Below are 17,547 nucleotides of genomic sequence, written 5' to 3'. Positions count from 1 at the left end.
TTACATATACATATAAAATATACGTATAAAAATAATTACGCGTGGTTACAGCATCTGCAATTATATATATAAAGAGGCAGATGGCAGCATCGTAAATATTAAGACACACGTACAGGAATTAACTAGAAATACTCTAACTAGAAATCAGGATAAACTGATTCACTGATAAACTCCATAGCAAATTATAATGTTCTAATTATCGTTTGAGATCAACAAACATATTCCCCATCATAATCATTTCCATTTGATTCAGGCACACAGGCTTTTGAAACATTTTCTTGTCTTTACTCGTGATAAATTAAAAAACGTACTGGACAAGCAATATTTAAACAATAATCTTCCAGGCATAATGTGAGGTTTAAGGGAAATTGCAAATATCCCATGCACCGCGTTAATAGTAATTAGGAGAAAAAGCACAAAAAGAAAAAAAAGGGTGACTGATACATGCACATTGTATACATTCACATATTCATAGAATTCATTCGATGCAGTGCAGTAATTCGCAAGGGACATTTGGTTCTCAGTAGAATGGCAAACGGTGTGTTCATTGAACACACACTCGGTACTGTTTCGGCATTACCGTATAAATACAGTGAATACAAAATGTTTGGTGGCCTCTGCAGCCATTAAAAAACAGAAAATCAGGTATGTGAGTTTTAAAAAACCATATCTTCAAGAAGCCCCTCTCCTACAACAAAGCGGAAATGCCATAACCGAGTAAGATCTTACAGACAACGTAGCAGACAAGATGGAGAGCCATATAGAAAAAATTCAAAAAGCGTTCTACATCCTTGAGTAATTCAACAAAAACTAATATCATTTAGTCTTAATGCTTAAACTTATGATTATGAAGTTAGATTATGAAGTTAGTATCCTTCTAATCCATTCCAGCTATTCAGCAATTGTTTTAATATGCAAAATAACGTTTAGTTCAAAGATATAAAACCCACGATCAACGATCACAGACAGAAGTCACAGCCTGTTCACTTTTTATTTATTGTTTCAAACTTAAATATTTTTTCTTTTACACCGTACATTTCTGCAATTGACGATAAAGCAATGTTTTAAGTTTCGTTAAAAATTAAATTTAATTTCGAAACAAAAATTTTACCAGGGTTAGGATAGAAGTAAAGGATGATTTTTTAGGAAAGAGTAATCATCAAATTCAGTGAAAGCCGGATTTTGCATACAAAGGACGTGGAGCAGATGTTTTGTTCTCTGTAGGGGAACGAAGTACAATGTTTACTTCAAATCCTAATTACAATATATTGCAGCAAAATCATAAATTCTAAATATTTCAGTGTACTTTAAATTATGTAAAATAGATGACATAAAAAATAAAAATGAATCGTAAAACATAATTGATCTGAACTACCTGAATTTAGATTTTTAAACAGAAATTTTAAATTACTTATTACTATATTATTACATTCTATATCGTCCAACCGATTTATTACGCCAATAGGCACTATTGATCTCTTTTTAAAGAAATTTAATCACACTTCTAATATGATAAATGAACGAGATAGGGGGAGATATCTATTAGGAGTTTGGACACATTCATATAGAATTTTCTGGTTTCACGACGATAATTTTGAATAAAACATGATGAAGATTTAGATTGTATTTTATGGCAACAATAGAATAGTAATTTCACAAGTATAGTCGAAAACTTGAGAAGAATTTTAGCCTTAAAAAAGCCTGATTTTGACACTGTCCCGGGAAACTTCTTGACGCATGTTTCTCACAAGATGATATTGTATGTGTACTATATTTACCGAGCCTCTCTAAGGAGGGTATATTTTTCAACCAGTTGGGATGCCACGACAGTCATTCCGATCCCGATGCCAAGTAAAGATAGACTCCTTCCTGGTAATTACAGGTCTATCAATTACAGTCTTCTGTCTGTCCTATTAAAAGTATTTGAAAACAGTATTCGTAATTCTCATGGATCGTGTGAGTGCGTATTCTCTGATGTCTCCATTCTAGAGTTTCATAATTTTAGAGTGGTCACATTACAACAGATCAAGAAATTGAGGAGAAGTTTAATTCTAAAAAAAATTCACATTCAATATAATATATGCGGCTTTCGATCGAAGTAGCTCCCCCTTGTGTGCGATGCTGTTAGCAGAAGAAGTTTTTTGATTGGCCGAGCGCGGACTGGAGGGGGAATGCGCAACTGTAAGCATAAAAGCACGGTGCCAGGAGCATGGAGCATCCACTTAGTGGTCGCTGTTTCGCTGATACTGATCGAGTTGCAAAATGACTGGTCGTGGCAAGGGAGGAAAAGGATTGGGAAAAGGAGGAGCAAAGCGTCATAGAAAGGTTTTGCGTGATAACATCCAAGGTATCACCAAGCCAGCCATCCGTCGTCTTGCTCGTCGTGGCGGTGTGAAGCGTATTTCTGGATTGATTTACGAAGAAACGCGTGGTGTATTGAAGGTGTTCTTGGAAAACGTTATCCGAGACGCTGTAACCTACACTGAACACGCCAAGAGGAAAACTGTGACGGCTATGGATGTAGTCTACGCCTTGAAACGTCAAGGAAGAACTCTTTATGGTTTTGGTGGTTAATTTCCTTTGCTGCATCCTTCTACAAACAAACGGCCCTTTTCAGGGCCAACAACATTTTCGACGATGGAGTTTTCTGTTCCAAAGAACTTCCTAATAAGATATGTAAATCGATAAAGTAATCGTGAAAGGCAACACCCATCATATAAATCTATATTTACACCAAGGTTTACACCAAGTCTTAGATGTGTTATCAATCCTTCATGGAGTTGGCTTTTTAGATATGAAATGCTTGTTCTTTTGTCCGAAGTTATACATAATGCATAGTGAAAACGGTTGAATGGAGGTTATAAAGTTGAATTTGTAGTTATTTCAAAAGACTAATTAGTATTTATAGAGAAATACGAATCTCGAATCATATCAAAATCCATGCGATGTCAATTCCAAATTGTATCCTTTATAATACATTGAAAAAGGCTTTTGTGTTATCTAGTTTAAAAACTATAATAGGTTCTAGAACAATATAATTATTAGGAACCCTTCTAATAATCTTATAATTTATTATAGAATAGATATATAATAAAATTTCATATATTAGCTAATTTTATATATTTTATGTACTAAATATTCATATATTTATAAATTAATGCCAATTCACAAATGTTCGTTATGAGATTCGAAGTGCATGAATGTGGTTTTAATTGATTGTTTTTGATAGATTCTATACAATCGTAAGTATCACGAATACAAATAAAACATATAAACGCCTGTCGGTGAGCGATACGAGCAATACTTCCCGCGGTTCCATCTTTGTGTTCGTCTCCATTTATGTGTTCATTAGTTTGTGTCATTTAATACATATGTACTTTAATTTACGATCTCATTATACTACACAGAATTACTTAGGTAAGTATAAATATTTATAAATAAAGTATTCTTATAATTTTATACCCTACGCGCTCAACCAATCAGAATATCTGTTCTTAAATTTTAGGTTAGTTCAAAGATTCCCATTTATGTGTTACGTCCCGCTTATATTTCCATTATTCTCCACCAAGATTTTACATAAATTTATGACTATGTGTGTATAAATTATATGTATAAATTTATAACTAAAAACGTAAAATGAGAAAGCTGCAGTCATTTGAATATCGATATCTCGATACAAGTCGATTTGAACGAAAAGAAATGTTATCGATTGTTGTTTCCTATGTTGAATGTGTTCGTGTTTGAATCATTTGAAGTATATAGTGTCGCTTGCTTGACAGTTAATAGGTGCTAATAAGTTCTAGTTATTATTACATTTATTCTGGTGTATAATTTCTGTTTAACCCACATAGAACATCATACCTTAGAAGCGCAATTTCGTACACCTTCTATGTAATATAGATTATGTTTAAATTATTTTACGAGGTTAAGAAACCATATAGTATTATTAATTTTGTATTGTTTTCTACAGCTTCTGCCTATAATAAGTAATTGCCTAAAATGTCAGATGACGAAGATTTGGTTTATGTTAAGAAGCAAAAGACTGTTCATTATGGATCCCTCGAAGAAGCAGAGCGTGCTAGATTGGTTGCTGTGGCTGAATCTTCTGAAGAAGAAAAAAATATCACAAATTTGGGAGATAATGCCAATGCTACAGCTACTTTGGGAAACATTCATATATCAAATGAATATATGGAACTTGAAGATGAGATGTCTAAAGATAGACAAGCTCTCTTAGAAGAATTTGAACGTAGAAAGAAAGCTCGTCAAATCAATGTGTCCACTGATGATTCTGAAGTAAAGAAAAATTTGAGACAATTGGACGAGCCTATTTGTCTCTTTGGTGAAGGACCTGCAGATAGGAGAACAAGACTGAGGGAATTATTGGCTAATTTGGGTGAAGATGCAATTAAAAAGAAACACGAAGAGGAGGAAAAACCATCCCATCCAATTGAGAGAGACACAGAAACAACATGGTATCACGAAGGGCCAGACTCACTTCAAATAGCACGTTCTTGGATTGCTAGTGAGCCTAAAATATACTGTTTCTAGTCTTTTTGTCTTTTATTGTTTATCTGTGTGATATTTTTATTTATTCAATAGCTTATTCATTGCCCAGAGCAAAGGCAAGATTGGGTAAGGCAAGGCAGGATTTGGAGTTGCCAACAGCTACACGTACAGCACGTCGTCAAGAGCTTCTAAAAAAGTTACAAGCTTTGACAATTTACTGTTCTCAAATTGGAGATACTAGGCCAATTTCTTTCTGTCAGTTCAGTCCAAATTCCAAATTGCTCGCTACAGCTTCATGGTCAGGCTTGTGTAAAATATGGTCTGTACCTGACTGTACTTTGTTAAGAACACTTAAGGGACACACTTGTAATGTTGGCTGCATTGTTTTTCATCCAAAAGCTACTATTACTGAAGAGGTGGTAGGAGAAAAATCTGGACAGACTTGTGTGTTAGCATCTTGCGCTTCGGATGGTATATTTATTGTACCAAAATTTTATGATATACATAGTAAATACTATTCTAATATTCACTGTGTATGTAGGAACAGTAAAGTTGTGGAGTGGTGGATCTGGGGAGGAACCCTTAGCTGAAGTCGAAGGACATGAACCACACAGAGTTTCAAGGCTAGCATTTCATCCATCGGGTAGATTTCTTGGGACATGTTGCTATGATGCATCTTGGAGACTTTGGGACTTGGAACAGCAAGCAGAAGTCTTACATCAGGAAGGTCATGCCAGAGCTGTGCATTGTATTAGGTAACATACCTAAAATTGTATATATTTTCAATGACAAAAAACAACGTGTTCAAAACAATGTTGGTCTATAGTTTTCAGGGTGATGGTAGTGTCAGCGCCACAGGTGGTCATGACTCTTTCGGTCGAGTGTGGGACCTTCGCACAGGACGATGCATTATGTTTATGGAGGGTCATCTGAAATCTATCTTTGGTATCGATTTCTCCCCGAATGGATTTCACATAGCAACAGCGAGCGAAGATAATACTTCTAAGATATGGGATTTACGAAAGAGATCTTGCGTGTATACGATACCTGCGCACACAAATTTACTATCAGACGTGAAATACCAAAGGATAGAAGGACAATACCTAGTCACAGCATCGTACGATAATACTGCGAAAATATGGTCAAATAAAACCTGGCAACCACTTAAAACGTTACCAGGTCACGATGGGAAAGTTATGTCCGTCGATATTTCTCCCGATCATAAATTCATCGGGACTAGTTCGTACGATCGAACGTTCAAATTGTGGGCTCCAGAAAACATGTAAAAAGACTTGATGGAATAAAGAATAATTAAAAAACAAACGAATTCAGGAAGACTACTTTATCGTCGCATACAGGAAGACTTCATTTTTGTACTATAAGAGAAGTAATAAACATATATTTTTATTATTTGTTCTTCAAGTAGTATCGTATGATAATCACATTTAGAAAGTATTATTATAGTGGTCATCTAAAGTAGTCTAAATCTAAAGTATAATTTTACAAAATATTTACTGCTGACAACAGAATACAAATTTATAGGTTCTTCAACTGCTCGTAAAATTGTTTTTGTAATTATTTAAATTGGACTTTGTACTTAGTTTGATGTGCGATTGTAGTTTACGTCATTGTCGATAAACACAATGATACGCAATTACTGAAAGATATTTCTCCGTATTTATGTCGAACGTTACATTCGAGAACGATTTTGTTTTACATGTTTTTATCGATTGAAATGTTTAAATTTCGGAAGTTGAAGAATTCTTAATTGGTGTCTTACGGTTATTAATGATTGAGGTAACTTAAAACGAATAAATACAAATTTACCAGTTGATAGTCGGTCGAGGAGTTTCGAATATAACCGGACGACTTCACTTTCGCAAACACCGAAGTAACTGAGAACAAGAAAGTCTCTCTTAAGATTTTATTTTATTTAATAAGTTTCACGATAACTTCCCAGAGTAATCAAGTGGATGTTTCTTTTCCGATAAGAATTGATTTTGTATTTCCTTTCCTTTTTTGTACCTTTTAATTCTCTCATAATCAGAAGGAAGAGTTACGAGGTAATAAAATGTAGAATATAAATACAAATTGATTGACGATATTAGTTGTATGTGATACATTGCTTTTATTTGTCGCCAGGTATTAATATTCTTTGGTTCGTTGAGAAAAGGGACGAAAGCTATATTGTGACGGACAGTAATATATTTTGTTACGACAATAACTTTTGCGAATGATACTTGCTCCAAGATGAAACTAGACATTCATCTAATAAAAGCAGTACTTTATAACGACTATTCTATAAAGATCGCCGTATTTTTATTCATTTTAATTATTTTGGCAGCGTTGTAATTATGTTAAAATAACAATGATCTAACAATAATGATGCTTTTATCAAATAGGAAAATCTTCGTGGAAGACAGATGCCATTATGACTTGTGGAACTTTCTACGTTTCCACTTCGTTAAATTTTTAACTATCTGTGAACATTTAGCGACGAGTGATTGAAGAGAGGAGAAAAAGATGTTAGTTGGTCGCAATTTAAATTGTTTTGTGAATAAAGATATGCCGGTCCTCTGATCTTTCCCTGGCATTTCTCCTTGATGTAAAATCCTCCGTGTCGCAGAAGCGAAGATTCCGACATCTTCAGATTGTTCGGATTTAATTCATGCAGATTCGTTGATGGGTAAAGATTGATGCAACCAAACTTTGTCGCCACCCTCTGCAAAATCAGCAGCTGCGTGGCCATCACCGTGTAACACCCACTTTGTGGTCAACAGCCCGTCCACTCCCACCGGGCCACGTGCATGAATTCGCGCGGTGGAAATACCGACCTTAAAATAGTAAGAAATTGATATTTTGTTGAAATTCCAAAGTTGAATTTTAAGGATTTTGAATTTTTTTAATGTTTGCATTATTAAATTTTTGTATATGTAAGCTTTTAATTTTTATAATTGTAAAATTTTTCCACGCGTAAATTTTTTAATTCCTGAAGTTTCAATGTCAACGGCTCACCTCGGCACCCAAGCCGAATCTGTACCCATCGGAGAATCGGGTACTGGCATTGTGGAAAACGCAGGCACTGTCGACTTCTCTTCCGAAGTGAGTGGCACTTTGGCTATTCTCGGTAACGATGACATCTGTGTGCCCGCTGCCGTATTTGTGAATATGATTTATAGCATCGTCGACGTCCGTCACGACCTCGATCGCGCATTCAAGGGCTCCATACTCGGTCTTCATGCTTTTCGCAGCTGGCGGCCCGAACGTCAGTTGTTCCCTCAGTCTCGGTCCGGAATTCACTTTCACCTAAAATGTCAAGTACTTAGGTAAATCCAATAACAACAATTCCTACGTTCCAGTATCACACTAATCTCCTTACTCCTTCTTTCTGTAGCATGTTGCATACATCCGTGAAGAAACTACTTTTCATGTGACTTTCATGAATAAGCAACGTCTCCATAGCGTTACAAGCGGCAGGGTAATCGCATTTCGAGTCCCTAATAATCTTCATAGCTTTCATCAAATCCGCATCCTTGTCCACGTACACGTGGCATATACCTTCCGCGTGACCTAACACGGGGATATGCTTCGATTGTTCCTGAATGCTACGTACGAGGTCAGAGCTGCCTCGAGGAATCACCAAGTCTATGTGCTTGCCCATCGACAGCAGATCACCAACGTCCTCTCTGGTTGAGATGAGGGATATCGCGTTTGCAGCGCCGACGGTACTCAGTGCCTCCTTTACCAGCTCCATTAAATACCGATTGCTGTTGGCTGCTTCCTTGCCTCCTTTCAGAAGAAGACCATTGGCGCTGGACATTGCCAATGCCGCCACCTGAGGTAGACTGTCGGGTCTCGATTCGAATATCACTAGCAATACACCGATGGGAACAGTGATTTGCTTCAGTTCGAGACCTTCGGCCAGTCTCGTCCTCCTGAGCACGCGACCGACGTTCGTTAAGGAGTCGTTGGCAATTTGCCGCAAACCACAGCTCAGAGACTTCAATTTGGCAGGCGTCAAGGAAAGTCGAGAGAGCAAAGCTTTCGCCAAGCCACTCTTCTCCGCTGCCTCGAGGTCCTTCGCGTTAGCACTTAGAATTTCTCTTTGACGGGATTCCAGGAGATCAGCCAACGTGTTGATACAGCTTGCTCGTTCCTCTGGTTGAAGGGCTTGCAGAATTCGACTTCCAGCGCGAGCTGGAAATTGTTATTTTTGGGTTTGAGGAAGATTTTCTTCCATAAATTGGGGTTAATATCACAGATCTTAAGTTGAGAATCTTTTAGATGCAATTGCGTCTTAAGTGGATCTGATTTATAAACGAAGTTTGGCGTCATAAAGTATTTGACGTAGTTCGGTAATTTCTCCTTTTCAAATACCTCGATTCTCTGCACGTTTTGTTTTCCGAGATTTCTTTTTAAATGTCTTTTACATCCTTCGTAATTACTTTTTTCCCTTAATTCAATATTGCAAGGGAAAAGAAAGAAAGTACATAACTACGTCCGTTGAATGGATAAAATTGATTATTCTCGAAAGAAATACAAGGGTGAAACGCGTTGGCTATTCGCAATCGAACGGTCGAACCGCAAAGGATATATTAAATAAGTTTTAATGGAATCCGACGCTGGTAAAAATTACTCCAACTAGTAACGAGGATAGAAGAGACTTTGCTCGGAAAAGCTCTCGAGCTAAAGGAATATTTAACTACTTTTCTTTTCACTTACTTTTTCAATGGCCGGCTATGTTAACTAAAAGTTGTTCGGTTTGAATATACTTCCCCGAATAATGTGATATTTTTCTATATCTTAGGGGAGTGCGGTACGTGTCGCGGATAATTGTACAATGGCCACGATACCAGCAGCCGTAAGCCGTTTCATTTCTACATTCGATAATCGATGACCTATATTGCTATAGTCGGTAGAACAAAATGACGCTACTAACCGATCTCTCCACGAAAAAGCTATTGCGTACATAAACGTAACGATCTTTCTCGAATTATTTTTCCTTGAAACAGACAAACACTTTTTCATGTTTGATGCTTTGCCGAATAAATATGTTAAAATTGCTTAAGCAAATTCGAAAGTAACATTTACGGTAGTTATCTAAGCTACCTAGACGACCTGTTCCTTTTATTTCATAAAGCACTCGAAAGGTATAAAAGTTCGCTGGAAAGTAAAAAAGCTTTTACCTTCTTCGGCAACAACCTCTACAGGTGCGAAAGTTTCGGTCGTCTGTGTGAAGAATGTACCGATCTTTCTTCCGGACAGAATATTCTTTATAGCCTTCTCTTGAGTTCCGTTACAGATCACTACGGAGACACCTCGATCCAGAGCCCAAAGCGCTGCATTAACTTTCGCGTCCATGCCACCGGTACCGACCTTCGACTTTTGTCCAAACTGGATGGTGTCCCTAAGGTCCATGCTAAATGTATGCAACATCTTAGCGCCATCATGCCACGGAGGCAGATTGTAAATGCCATCGACGTCGCTCATTAAGATTAATAAGTCTGCCTGAATTTCAGCGGCCAGCATAGCGGCCAAGGAATCGTTGTCTTTGATGGAAATACCTCTTCTTCCTCCACTACCGGCTACTTCCTCGTCAACATGTGGCGGAGGTGAGACAGCGTCGTTGGTATTGATTATGGGAACGATGTTCAAGCTAAGTAATTCGCTCAGGGTGCTGAACAAATTCTTACGAGTTTCCTCGTTGTAGAAATCCGGCTTGGTGACTAATACCTGGGCCAGTTTCACTCCATATTGGGCGAACATGGCGTCGTACAACGACATCAGGCCTGACTGTCCCACTGCGGCTGCTGCTCTAGGTTCCAGAGGGGTGCCTGCGTGAACATTAGATCGAAATTACAATGTGCGGTCAGTAGATCGCGCGTGTTACAACAAACGGCACTGTTAGATGAACGGTTTTTGCTCGTTCTCTTGTAGCTCTCTGGAGTCCGTCCAAAATCAGTTAACCGCTCATTCTCGCCTATCGATACATTACGATTCGAGTGCAGCAATCTTTCTCTTTTTAGAATTTGATATACTATACGATAAATCCTTTTTGGTGAGTTGTTAATTGGTACGAAACGGTTAATTGATTTTGGGCGAACCACAGTATTATTATGAATTTAGAAGCGGGATAAAATACGAGCGATATCTTGATAATTTACGATGCTTTTGCAATTATTTTTTAACGTGTTTTTCTTGCCAAAACGAGTTAGAAATGCCAGAGAAGGTGGACGACTATTGGATACTCAAACGTTTCCGTAGAAGTAACAAGAAACAAGGCGGCGTTATTTTCAAAGCAATTTCTGTCTATCGCGTTCGATCGTTGCTTTCCTCAAAAGGAGGAATTACCGCGAATGTTTTCCCGAGCAAATAGAATCTCGAAGGTATTACCAGTAAAAGAATTGGGCGGCTCGCGGTTGTTAGTTTAACCTACATAGGAAGACCGGACATTGTCAAGTTGCCGAGGAGCCCCTGTATATCCGGAAGTACCTCGGGGATGTTCCGACGGGTCCCCATCGTCAATGGTCTACAATTCGTATTTGCTACGAAATTTACGATCCCCTGTATCGACCTCTTTCACACGGCAGTCACGTGAATGCTGGCGAAAAAAGAAATATCTCTACTACACCGTTAATACAAGCAAATAACAAGCGGAATGTTTCCTTCTAATGTACATTGCAAACACGTCGTTCGTCCTCTAGAGGAAAGAAGGAAATAAGCTCGTTCTCGGGCAACGTAATTTATTTAGCATTTTATTCCTTTTGTTCGCAAAGTTCTTAACGTTCGTATGATAACCGTGTAATTTGCTTTAAATGTCCTTTATATTCTTTTTCAATTTCTGTTCTTATACGCGCGTGCGTCTGTACGATCCTTACCGGATTAATTATCACGACTGCGCTCGCGTGGAAAAGCATTCCGCAATTCTTACCAAGCAAGGAGATTGTACGTTTTCACTCGAAGCAGAGAATTTGCATTCAGGCAATTTAATCGTCATAACTCGTCGGTATTATTCGGTCGATCGATTCACCGTGGACGACTAAAACACGAGAGGGCATTATTATTCTCGCGTTTCGTGTGACTCACATCGGCGACTCGCGTAATTGGGATTAATTAATAAAGAATGAATTAAGTACGGGGATGAGCTCGCGAGATATACGAGCGAAAAAATATGGTAACTTAACCAAATCCGAATACATTTTTTCTATACTCGAGACTCATTAGCGCGCGAGATATAAAGGATTACGAATGGAGGAAAGTACAATCGCGGTGAACGTATACCACCCTCATTTGTAGTTGGCTGATAATATTCTGAGAAGAAAATTCACGTTGAAACGATCGGTCTCGGCGTGAATTACGGCCGGATATCCGATTTGTGGTATAATATTATCGTCGAACGGCATATATTGCCCTTTAGTGTAACGAATCGTTCATGAAGTTTCTCCGTTTTGTGCAATTGTACAGTGAATTAGAATGGTCGATGAATTCCACGATCGAACAAAAGTTAGTATCGATTTACTACGTCTGAGAAACATCCAACGAGTCCATTACGTAGAAAAGCGTACTAAATTTACTATTGGGAAAAAAGTGCCTCTAACTTAAACTCCCGTTAGTATATATATTAGTATATTATGTACAGAGAAAGATGAAAGATTGTCTCTCAATATGTGACCATGTCTTCGCTTTCACATGCAACTCGATATTTCATTTCGCGGCAGATACGAACGCTTAAAGACAAACACGTGCGAGAGAAAGATTCTTATCAAACTGTAAATATATTTTTCTCCGAAAAGAGATTTTTTGTCACAAGCGTTCTTCCTTCGAGCATGATCACACGTTTATAAGTGCAAACGATCGACGTATTATTATGTAGAATTATACCTGAGCGTTTCCTCATGTGTCCGCCAGGACTCAGCGTTTCCCTCATCGATAAGGACATCAACAGTTCCTGGGCCAGTTTCTGTTTGCCGAATGCAACCGCACCGCTAGTTACCATAATACATTCACGACCTCCGTTTTGGCACTCGGCTACCTGTTCCACTATGGACGCTAAGCGTCCCAGCGCCAGTCCGTGCTCATCCTCCCTCGTGATCACGGCACTGCCCAATTTCACCACCAAACGTCTCGTATACGTCAGCTGGCTGCGTTCGTTGAACATCGTTGGTTTACGAGGTCCCTCTACCGCCTGCAACTCCGTGTGTAAGTCTACTCGATTTCCCTTACGATGTTGATTAATTTTTTTCAATCTTTTTAACGATAAGATTTCGTTTACGTCGGTTGTATCCGTTTCATTTGGTTACGTGTAACGCGTCAGAGGAGATTTCAAGCAACAAGAATCTAACCGTTTTTACGTATCGTTCTTTTTGAAGCATACGATGTCATACGTGTATCTCAAGACGCGATATTCATCAAGGATAGTCATTAAAATCTAAAGCAGAGATCTGTCCATTTGCAAATGAAAAGCCTCGAACGATTTCTATACCTTTCCCCAGGTTCGTAGCTACGACGCGGCATCGAGTTAATTTGCATCTATACTTTACCTAATTCCTCGTTGCATGAAACGCACTTTATTTTATTCTTTTTTACGCGTAACCAGATGAAATCTACGTAATTATATAAAAGACCCCGACGATCTTTCAATTTTTTCTTTAAGCTGTCCGCGTCATCCACGTATTTAAAATCGTTCGAGTTCTTGGCTGTTATCTTTGTGTGCAACACTTCAATCAAGAACGAAAAATTCCCGGCTACCAATTTCTATTCGATTGCCACTCGACACACTTCCACGCGTACACGTGTAACCTCTTCCTGGACCGATTTCTATCTGTTACATAAAATTACATTTCTGATTAAGTAATCACACACAAGTGTGTACGACCGCATTAAACGTCGAAAGAATTTTTGCACGCCTGCTCAGGGATTTGTTCCAATTACGATAGAAAATACGCAAACGAAAAATGCAAAGATTAAAAAAAAAAAAAAACCGGGAAATATCTGTAGATAAATATGTAGTTTTTTCTTTTTACATATATGTACATTTATTCGGCCAATCTGCGTTTCGTTTTGAGATTCTATTTTCAACTGGACATTTAAATTCTCAGAGAATACGCAAATTTTTCTTCTTTTCTTCAGTGACGCATTGTCGATTCCGGATTCGTTCTGACGCAGATTCCGTTGGTTTCGCAAGCCAGAGATTGCCGATTGTGCGTTATAAATCACATCGTGCTCTCTTATCTTCGCTTTCCAAGACGCAATTCATTTTCTAAACTATAATCAATTCGTAATTCCTTACGTCGAACGGGATCTATGATACTACGTGATCTAATAAAATTACTACGTTCTTTATTCGCTTCGTTTCAATATATTAAATGGGATCGTAATTTGTAGGGCTATGTACGATAATAAGGACTCTTACGATTAAAACAGTTTCATCTTAGTTTAAAATGTATATGTGTCCTAGACGTTGATCAAAATCGACGACTTTCGAACTAAACTAAATTAAAACGATATTAATTGTTCTAGTCAATGTACATGTCTAGTAAATGTATAATACATTTCTTAAACATTCATTAGGATCAATCACTTCGCAAAGGGTGCCTATTCTCTGCGTCTCAGTCGCAAGACATTTCATGATTCGAGCTCATTGTCGAAACCACCGTCTCTACCCTAATTTACGACACCCTGAAGCGCTGGTCGTTTTTTTCTCGAGTCGTTTTTCCCATAGTAGGGATTTTTCCTGAATAGAAAGCCGAACGACCGTTCCATATTCGCCGAGTTTTACGTTCTTTCAGAAATGTCGTTGGATTTTGACGAATCGTCATCTTGCTCGACTTGTTGATTTAACGGTCCACTGAAAACATCGATTCTCATCGTGGGCGACGATGGAATCGATCTTGTCCTTGAAATACGAAAGAATGTACACGCCATCCGAATTATCGACGATCGTTTCCCATTACCAGGCTGTTCGCATCGTGGCTGTATCGTGATTCAGTGACAATTGATAAAACACGATTCTTATCGGCTCCTAGATGTTGTAGAGGAGGAAAGGTGGATCACGATTCCCTTGGAAAATCCACTTGAAGTATCTTCTTATCTTTACTGTTTTGATGAGAAGTAAACACACGGTACATGCGATAATTACTATAGTTGATGGTTGGCTGGTTTTTCGATATATCGCTTCGATATGACGATCCATCGTTTCTAAAAACGTTTGGCGAAATTTCGATGGACAAGAGAACGTGAAAATATTCCACGATCGAACCGTATATTGGATACATAAGTCAGACAGGAAGAACGGGATGTTGGAACTCGTACAACGGGCGCAAATGTGAACGATATTTATAATCCGGTGATTGCGTGGCATGCATGTGTATACGGAGATATCATTCGTATTATGTATTTGTGATAACGTTGCCGTTACATTTATGGCACTATAGGCAATTAAACTGGTGATCTTTACAATCGAACAATGCATTTTGCATTTAAAAGCTCGTTTAACAGGTCCGTTGCTATTTGCCGTCAAAAAATTATCGAAATGCGGTTTCCACGGTATATACGGCATCGCGTAGCATCTAAACGCGTTATTTATGGCTCTGTTTCGATTCTATACGCGGTAAATAATTTTCGTTATTATCTCGTCGCGAAAATTATTACCGAATGACATAACACAGTGGAAAGTTTTGATGCGAGCTGGTGATTTCTCAATAAGAATATTACATATAAAATTAACGAATAACTTTTAAAGCTACCACTGGCTTCTGAAAATATTTGAACGTTCACCAGTGAGCTTGTATTTTCAGATTTGTTTCAAACTTTATCCATACAATAGTTGTAGTCGAGCTTCGTAACAATGCTAATGAAATTTCAAGTTTCGTATAACGAACACAATACGTATATTTCTAGAAGCTTTTCATAAGTTTGCGAAATATTTTCATCAGCTTGTGTACATCAATACATATATATTTTATTATCGTTCCGATTACACGAGCGTTGCACGTGTCTCTTTCCTCTTTTCTGCAACTTTTTCAAGATTTCGAAAAACAATTGCCGACGCGCACGCCAGGTAACTTCAGATTGGTTGTTTTATTAATTACACCGGCAGACGACACAAAAGCTTTCCTCGAGTGGCAACGTTCGATTAAAAACACGGACGGCCGAGCGCGTTAAAAATTGAATCGACGGCATAGAAGTTGGCCAATCGTTCTTCTGGTCGGTCCCGGCTCCGATCGATCGATGCCGTCGACTCGCCGCGAAGAAACGAAAGGTGAAAATAAGAAAAATTGCACGTACTGCTTGCTTGGGCACCCTCGGCGCCGAAGAGGACGATGCCAATCTCCTTGGAATACATCCAAGTTTACTGGATCTCGATAGTAACAATCTCGCGTACATGGTTGCCTCTTCAACTTCTTCGTCCTTTTGCTCACCTTCTCACTAACGCGACGCTATTACGATATCTCTAATCCGACGAACGTCACCTGATCACTCGTGCGCCGTTTTCTCGACCGAAGAAAGGAAGCTTACCGATATAAAGAGAGAGGAATAGAAAAGAAGCGTGGATTCGTATTAAATATCAATCGGAAGATCGTGTCTCAGAATGGGAAATCTGATAATCCGTGAATGGAAAATCTCGCGAGCAGTTCTTTCAGCGAGTTTCGCTTCGGAGAATTTTTATGGCAAAAGAAGAAGATGAGAAGAGAAAGAAAAAAAGGAAAGAGAGAAGTCGACGGGAGAGGACTACACTCGAGCATAGATAGACCTCGGTAGCGTGGTGGAGCGGTCGTCACGATGGTCAACGACACACTACTACTTGCCGCTGTTGGAAATCGCGGTAGAAAACGACGTCGACGTTATCGCGACCGAAGATTAGAAGCCTATCCTCGTACAAAAATGTGACGCGGTGAGCCGGTGGGAGGTGGAGTTTCTTCCGCGGAGAACTTGACGTTTCAGACGATGATCGACGTGGTTGTATCTTGCTTCGGAAAACCTCGACTCAATGGTGGCTAGCGAAGGCCACGCAAAGTCCGCCTGTTCGCGCACCCTTTGTCCAACGAATTCGTATATGTAAAATATGTAAGATGTGCAGCGATGGTAGCGCGAGTCGGCGAACTTTGACCTGGGAATCGGAGCAAACAGAATCGCTATCTAACTGGCGTTCGACTCGTACTTTTCAGCGTCGCGTCGCGGCATCGTATGCGCGCGATAGATTCGTATACGATAAACCGAGGTTCGTGGATCGCGGTACATATGTATACGCGTAAACGAGAAAGACCGATTGCGAGTTCGACGTTTGTTTTCGTAGCCGTGGTAGATAGCTTATTTGCATTTGCTATTCGATAGAAACTCGTAACTCGTGGAGGAGCAGGTTATCAGCGTGGCGAGAGATCGCGTCCACTAGGGAATTACAGTTTCTTTTCGAGATGGATGATGCGTTTTTATCCGATGTGAAATATGAGTGGTTAAGGTTGGAAAAAGTATACGAGTACGGAATGGGTGGATATGAAAAGCTAGCGGCGCGACGCGGCGTGGCGTTAACTCCATCTGTCCCTTCGATCATGCTGGGTTATACGTCTTCGCGCGTATATACGCGTGTTACGTGAACGCGAGACGAGACGAAACACGTTCGATAAGGAGATATTTTTCAAGCACTCTCGTCGCGGTATCGTCAGATAGTGGATGAAACGTCAAGCTGCTCGTTTTCAAGAAAAACGCGTACTAAAACGCGAACGAAAAATATCGCGCTGGCTGTTTGCCTTCTTTTATCTGCGGTGCATTTAAAATTCGCTGCTACATCCATCTCGATGACGGAAGAGAGGTATCGGTTTTGATGGTGCGAGGAAAAGTATACGAGGCAACGTAATTATGAGAATCGTATCGGAAATGCGAGCCACGGTGGGTCGGTTTCGAGCGGAACAGCATGAAATATTCCGTAGCTGTTTACGCGAAGGTATACAGTTTCAGTCGGTTGTACAACACGTAATTAAAATTTGCGCGAACAGTTGGAACGTTAGCTCGAAGACAATCGTATTCGCTGAGTTTCTAACT

General features: G+C 39.1%; 3 protein-coding genes across 6 annotated transcripts; 2 read left to right on the top strand and 1 right to left on the bottom strand.

Moving 5' to 3' along the window:
- Positions 1 to 2,209: 2,209 nt before the first annotated feature.
- Positions 2,210 to 2,706, top strand: LOC100645277 (histone H4). The gene has a single exon (XM_003392916.4). The coding sequence runs from the start codon at positions 2,263 to 2,265 to the stop codon at positions 2,572 to 2,574; it is 312 nt and encodes a 103-aa protein (XP_003392964.1). The 5' UTR covers positions 2,210 to 2,262; the 3' UTR covers positions 2,575 to 2,706.
- A 557-nt stretch (positions 2,707 to 3,263) lies between these two features.
- Positions 3,264 to 5,919, top strand: LOC100645155 (U4/U6 small nuclear ribonucleoprotein Prp4). 3 transcript variants are annotated; one of them, XM_048409172.1, is made up of 5 exons: positions 3,264 to 3,417; positions 3,971 to 4,525; positions 4,603 to 4,980; positions 5,051 to 5,264; positions 5,336 to 5,919. In XM_048409172.1, exons 2-5 carry the CDS (start codon positions 4,000 to 4,002, stop codon positions 5,793 to 5,795), a joined length of 1,578 nt encoding a protein of 525 aa, XP_048265129.1. In that variant the 5' UTR covers positions 3,264 to 3,417; positions 3,971 to 3,999; the 3' UTR covers positions 5,796 to 5,919. The 3 variants fall into 3 exon arrangements, with proteins under 3 accessions (XP_048265129.1, XP_048265133.1, XP_003392963.1); XM_048409176.1 differs by lacking the exon at positions 3,264 to 3,417 and adding an exon at positions 3,650 to 3,786; XM_003392915.4 differs by lacking the exon at positions 3,264 to 3,417 and adding an exon at positions 3,689 to 3,891.
- Positions 5,920 to 6,613: 694 nt separating this feature from the next.
- LOC100644951 (delta-1-pyrroline-5-carboxylate synthase) lies at positions 6,614 to 16,657 on the bottom strand. Of its 2 annotated transcripts, none has more exons than XM_020864550.2 (6): positions 15,796 to 16,657; positions 12,391 to 12,727; positions 9,696 to 10,343; positions 7,889 to 8,706; positions 7,525 to 7,815; positions 6,614 to 7,343 (listed from the first exon to the last, which is right to left on the bottom strand). In XM_020864550.2, the coding sequence occupies exons 1-6, from the start codon at positions 15,892 to 15,894 to the stop codon at positions 7,176 to 7,178; spliced, it is 2,361 nt and encodes a 786-aa protein (XP_020720209.1). In that variant the 5' UTR covers positions 15,895 to 16,657; the 3' UTR covers positions 6,614 to 7,175. The 2 variants fall into 2 exon arrangements, with proteins under 2 accessions (XP_020720209.1, XP_003392961.1); XM_003392913.4 differs by having other exon boundaries at positions 12,391 to 12,694; positions 15,796 to 16,653.
- Positions 16,658 to 17,547: the final 890 nt, after the last annotated feature.

Source organism: Bombus terrestris, chromosome 1 (assembly GCF_910591885.1).
Source record: "Bombus terrestris chromosome 1, iyBomTerr1.2, whole genome shotgun sequence".
Classification (NCBI taxonomy): Eukaryota; Metazoa; Arthropoda; class Insecta; order Hymenoptera; family Apidae; genus Bombus; species Bombus terrestris.
This window is presented reverse-complemented; position numbering and strand designations above follow the sequence as displayed.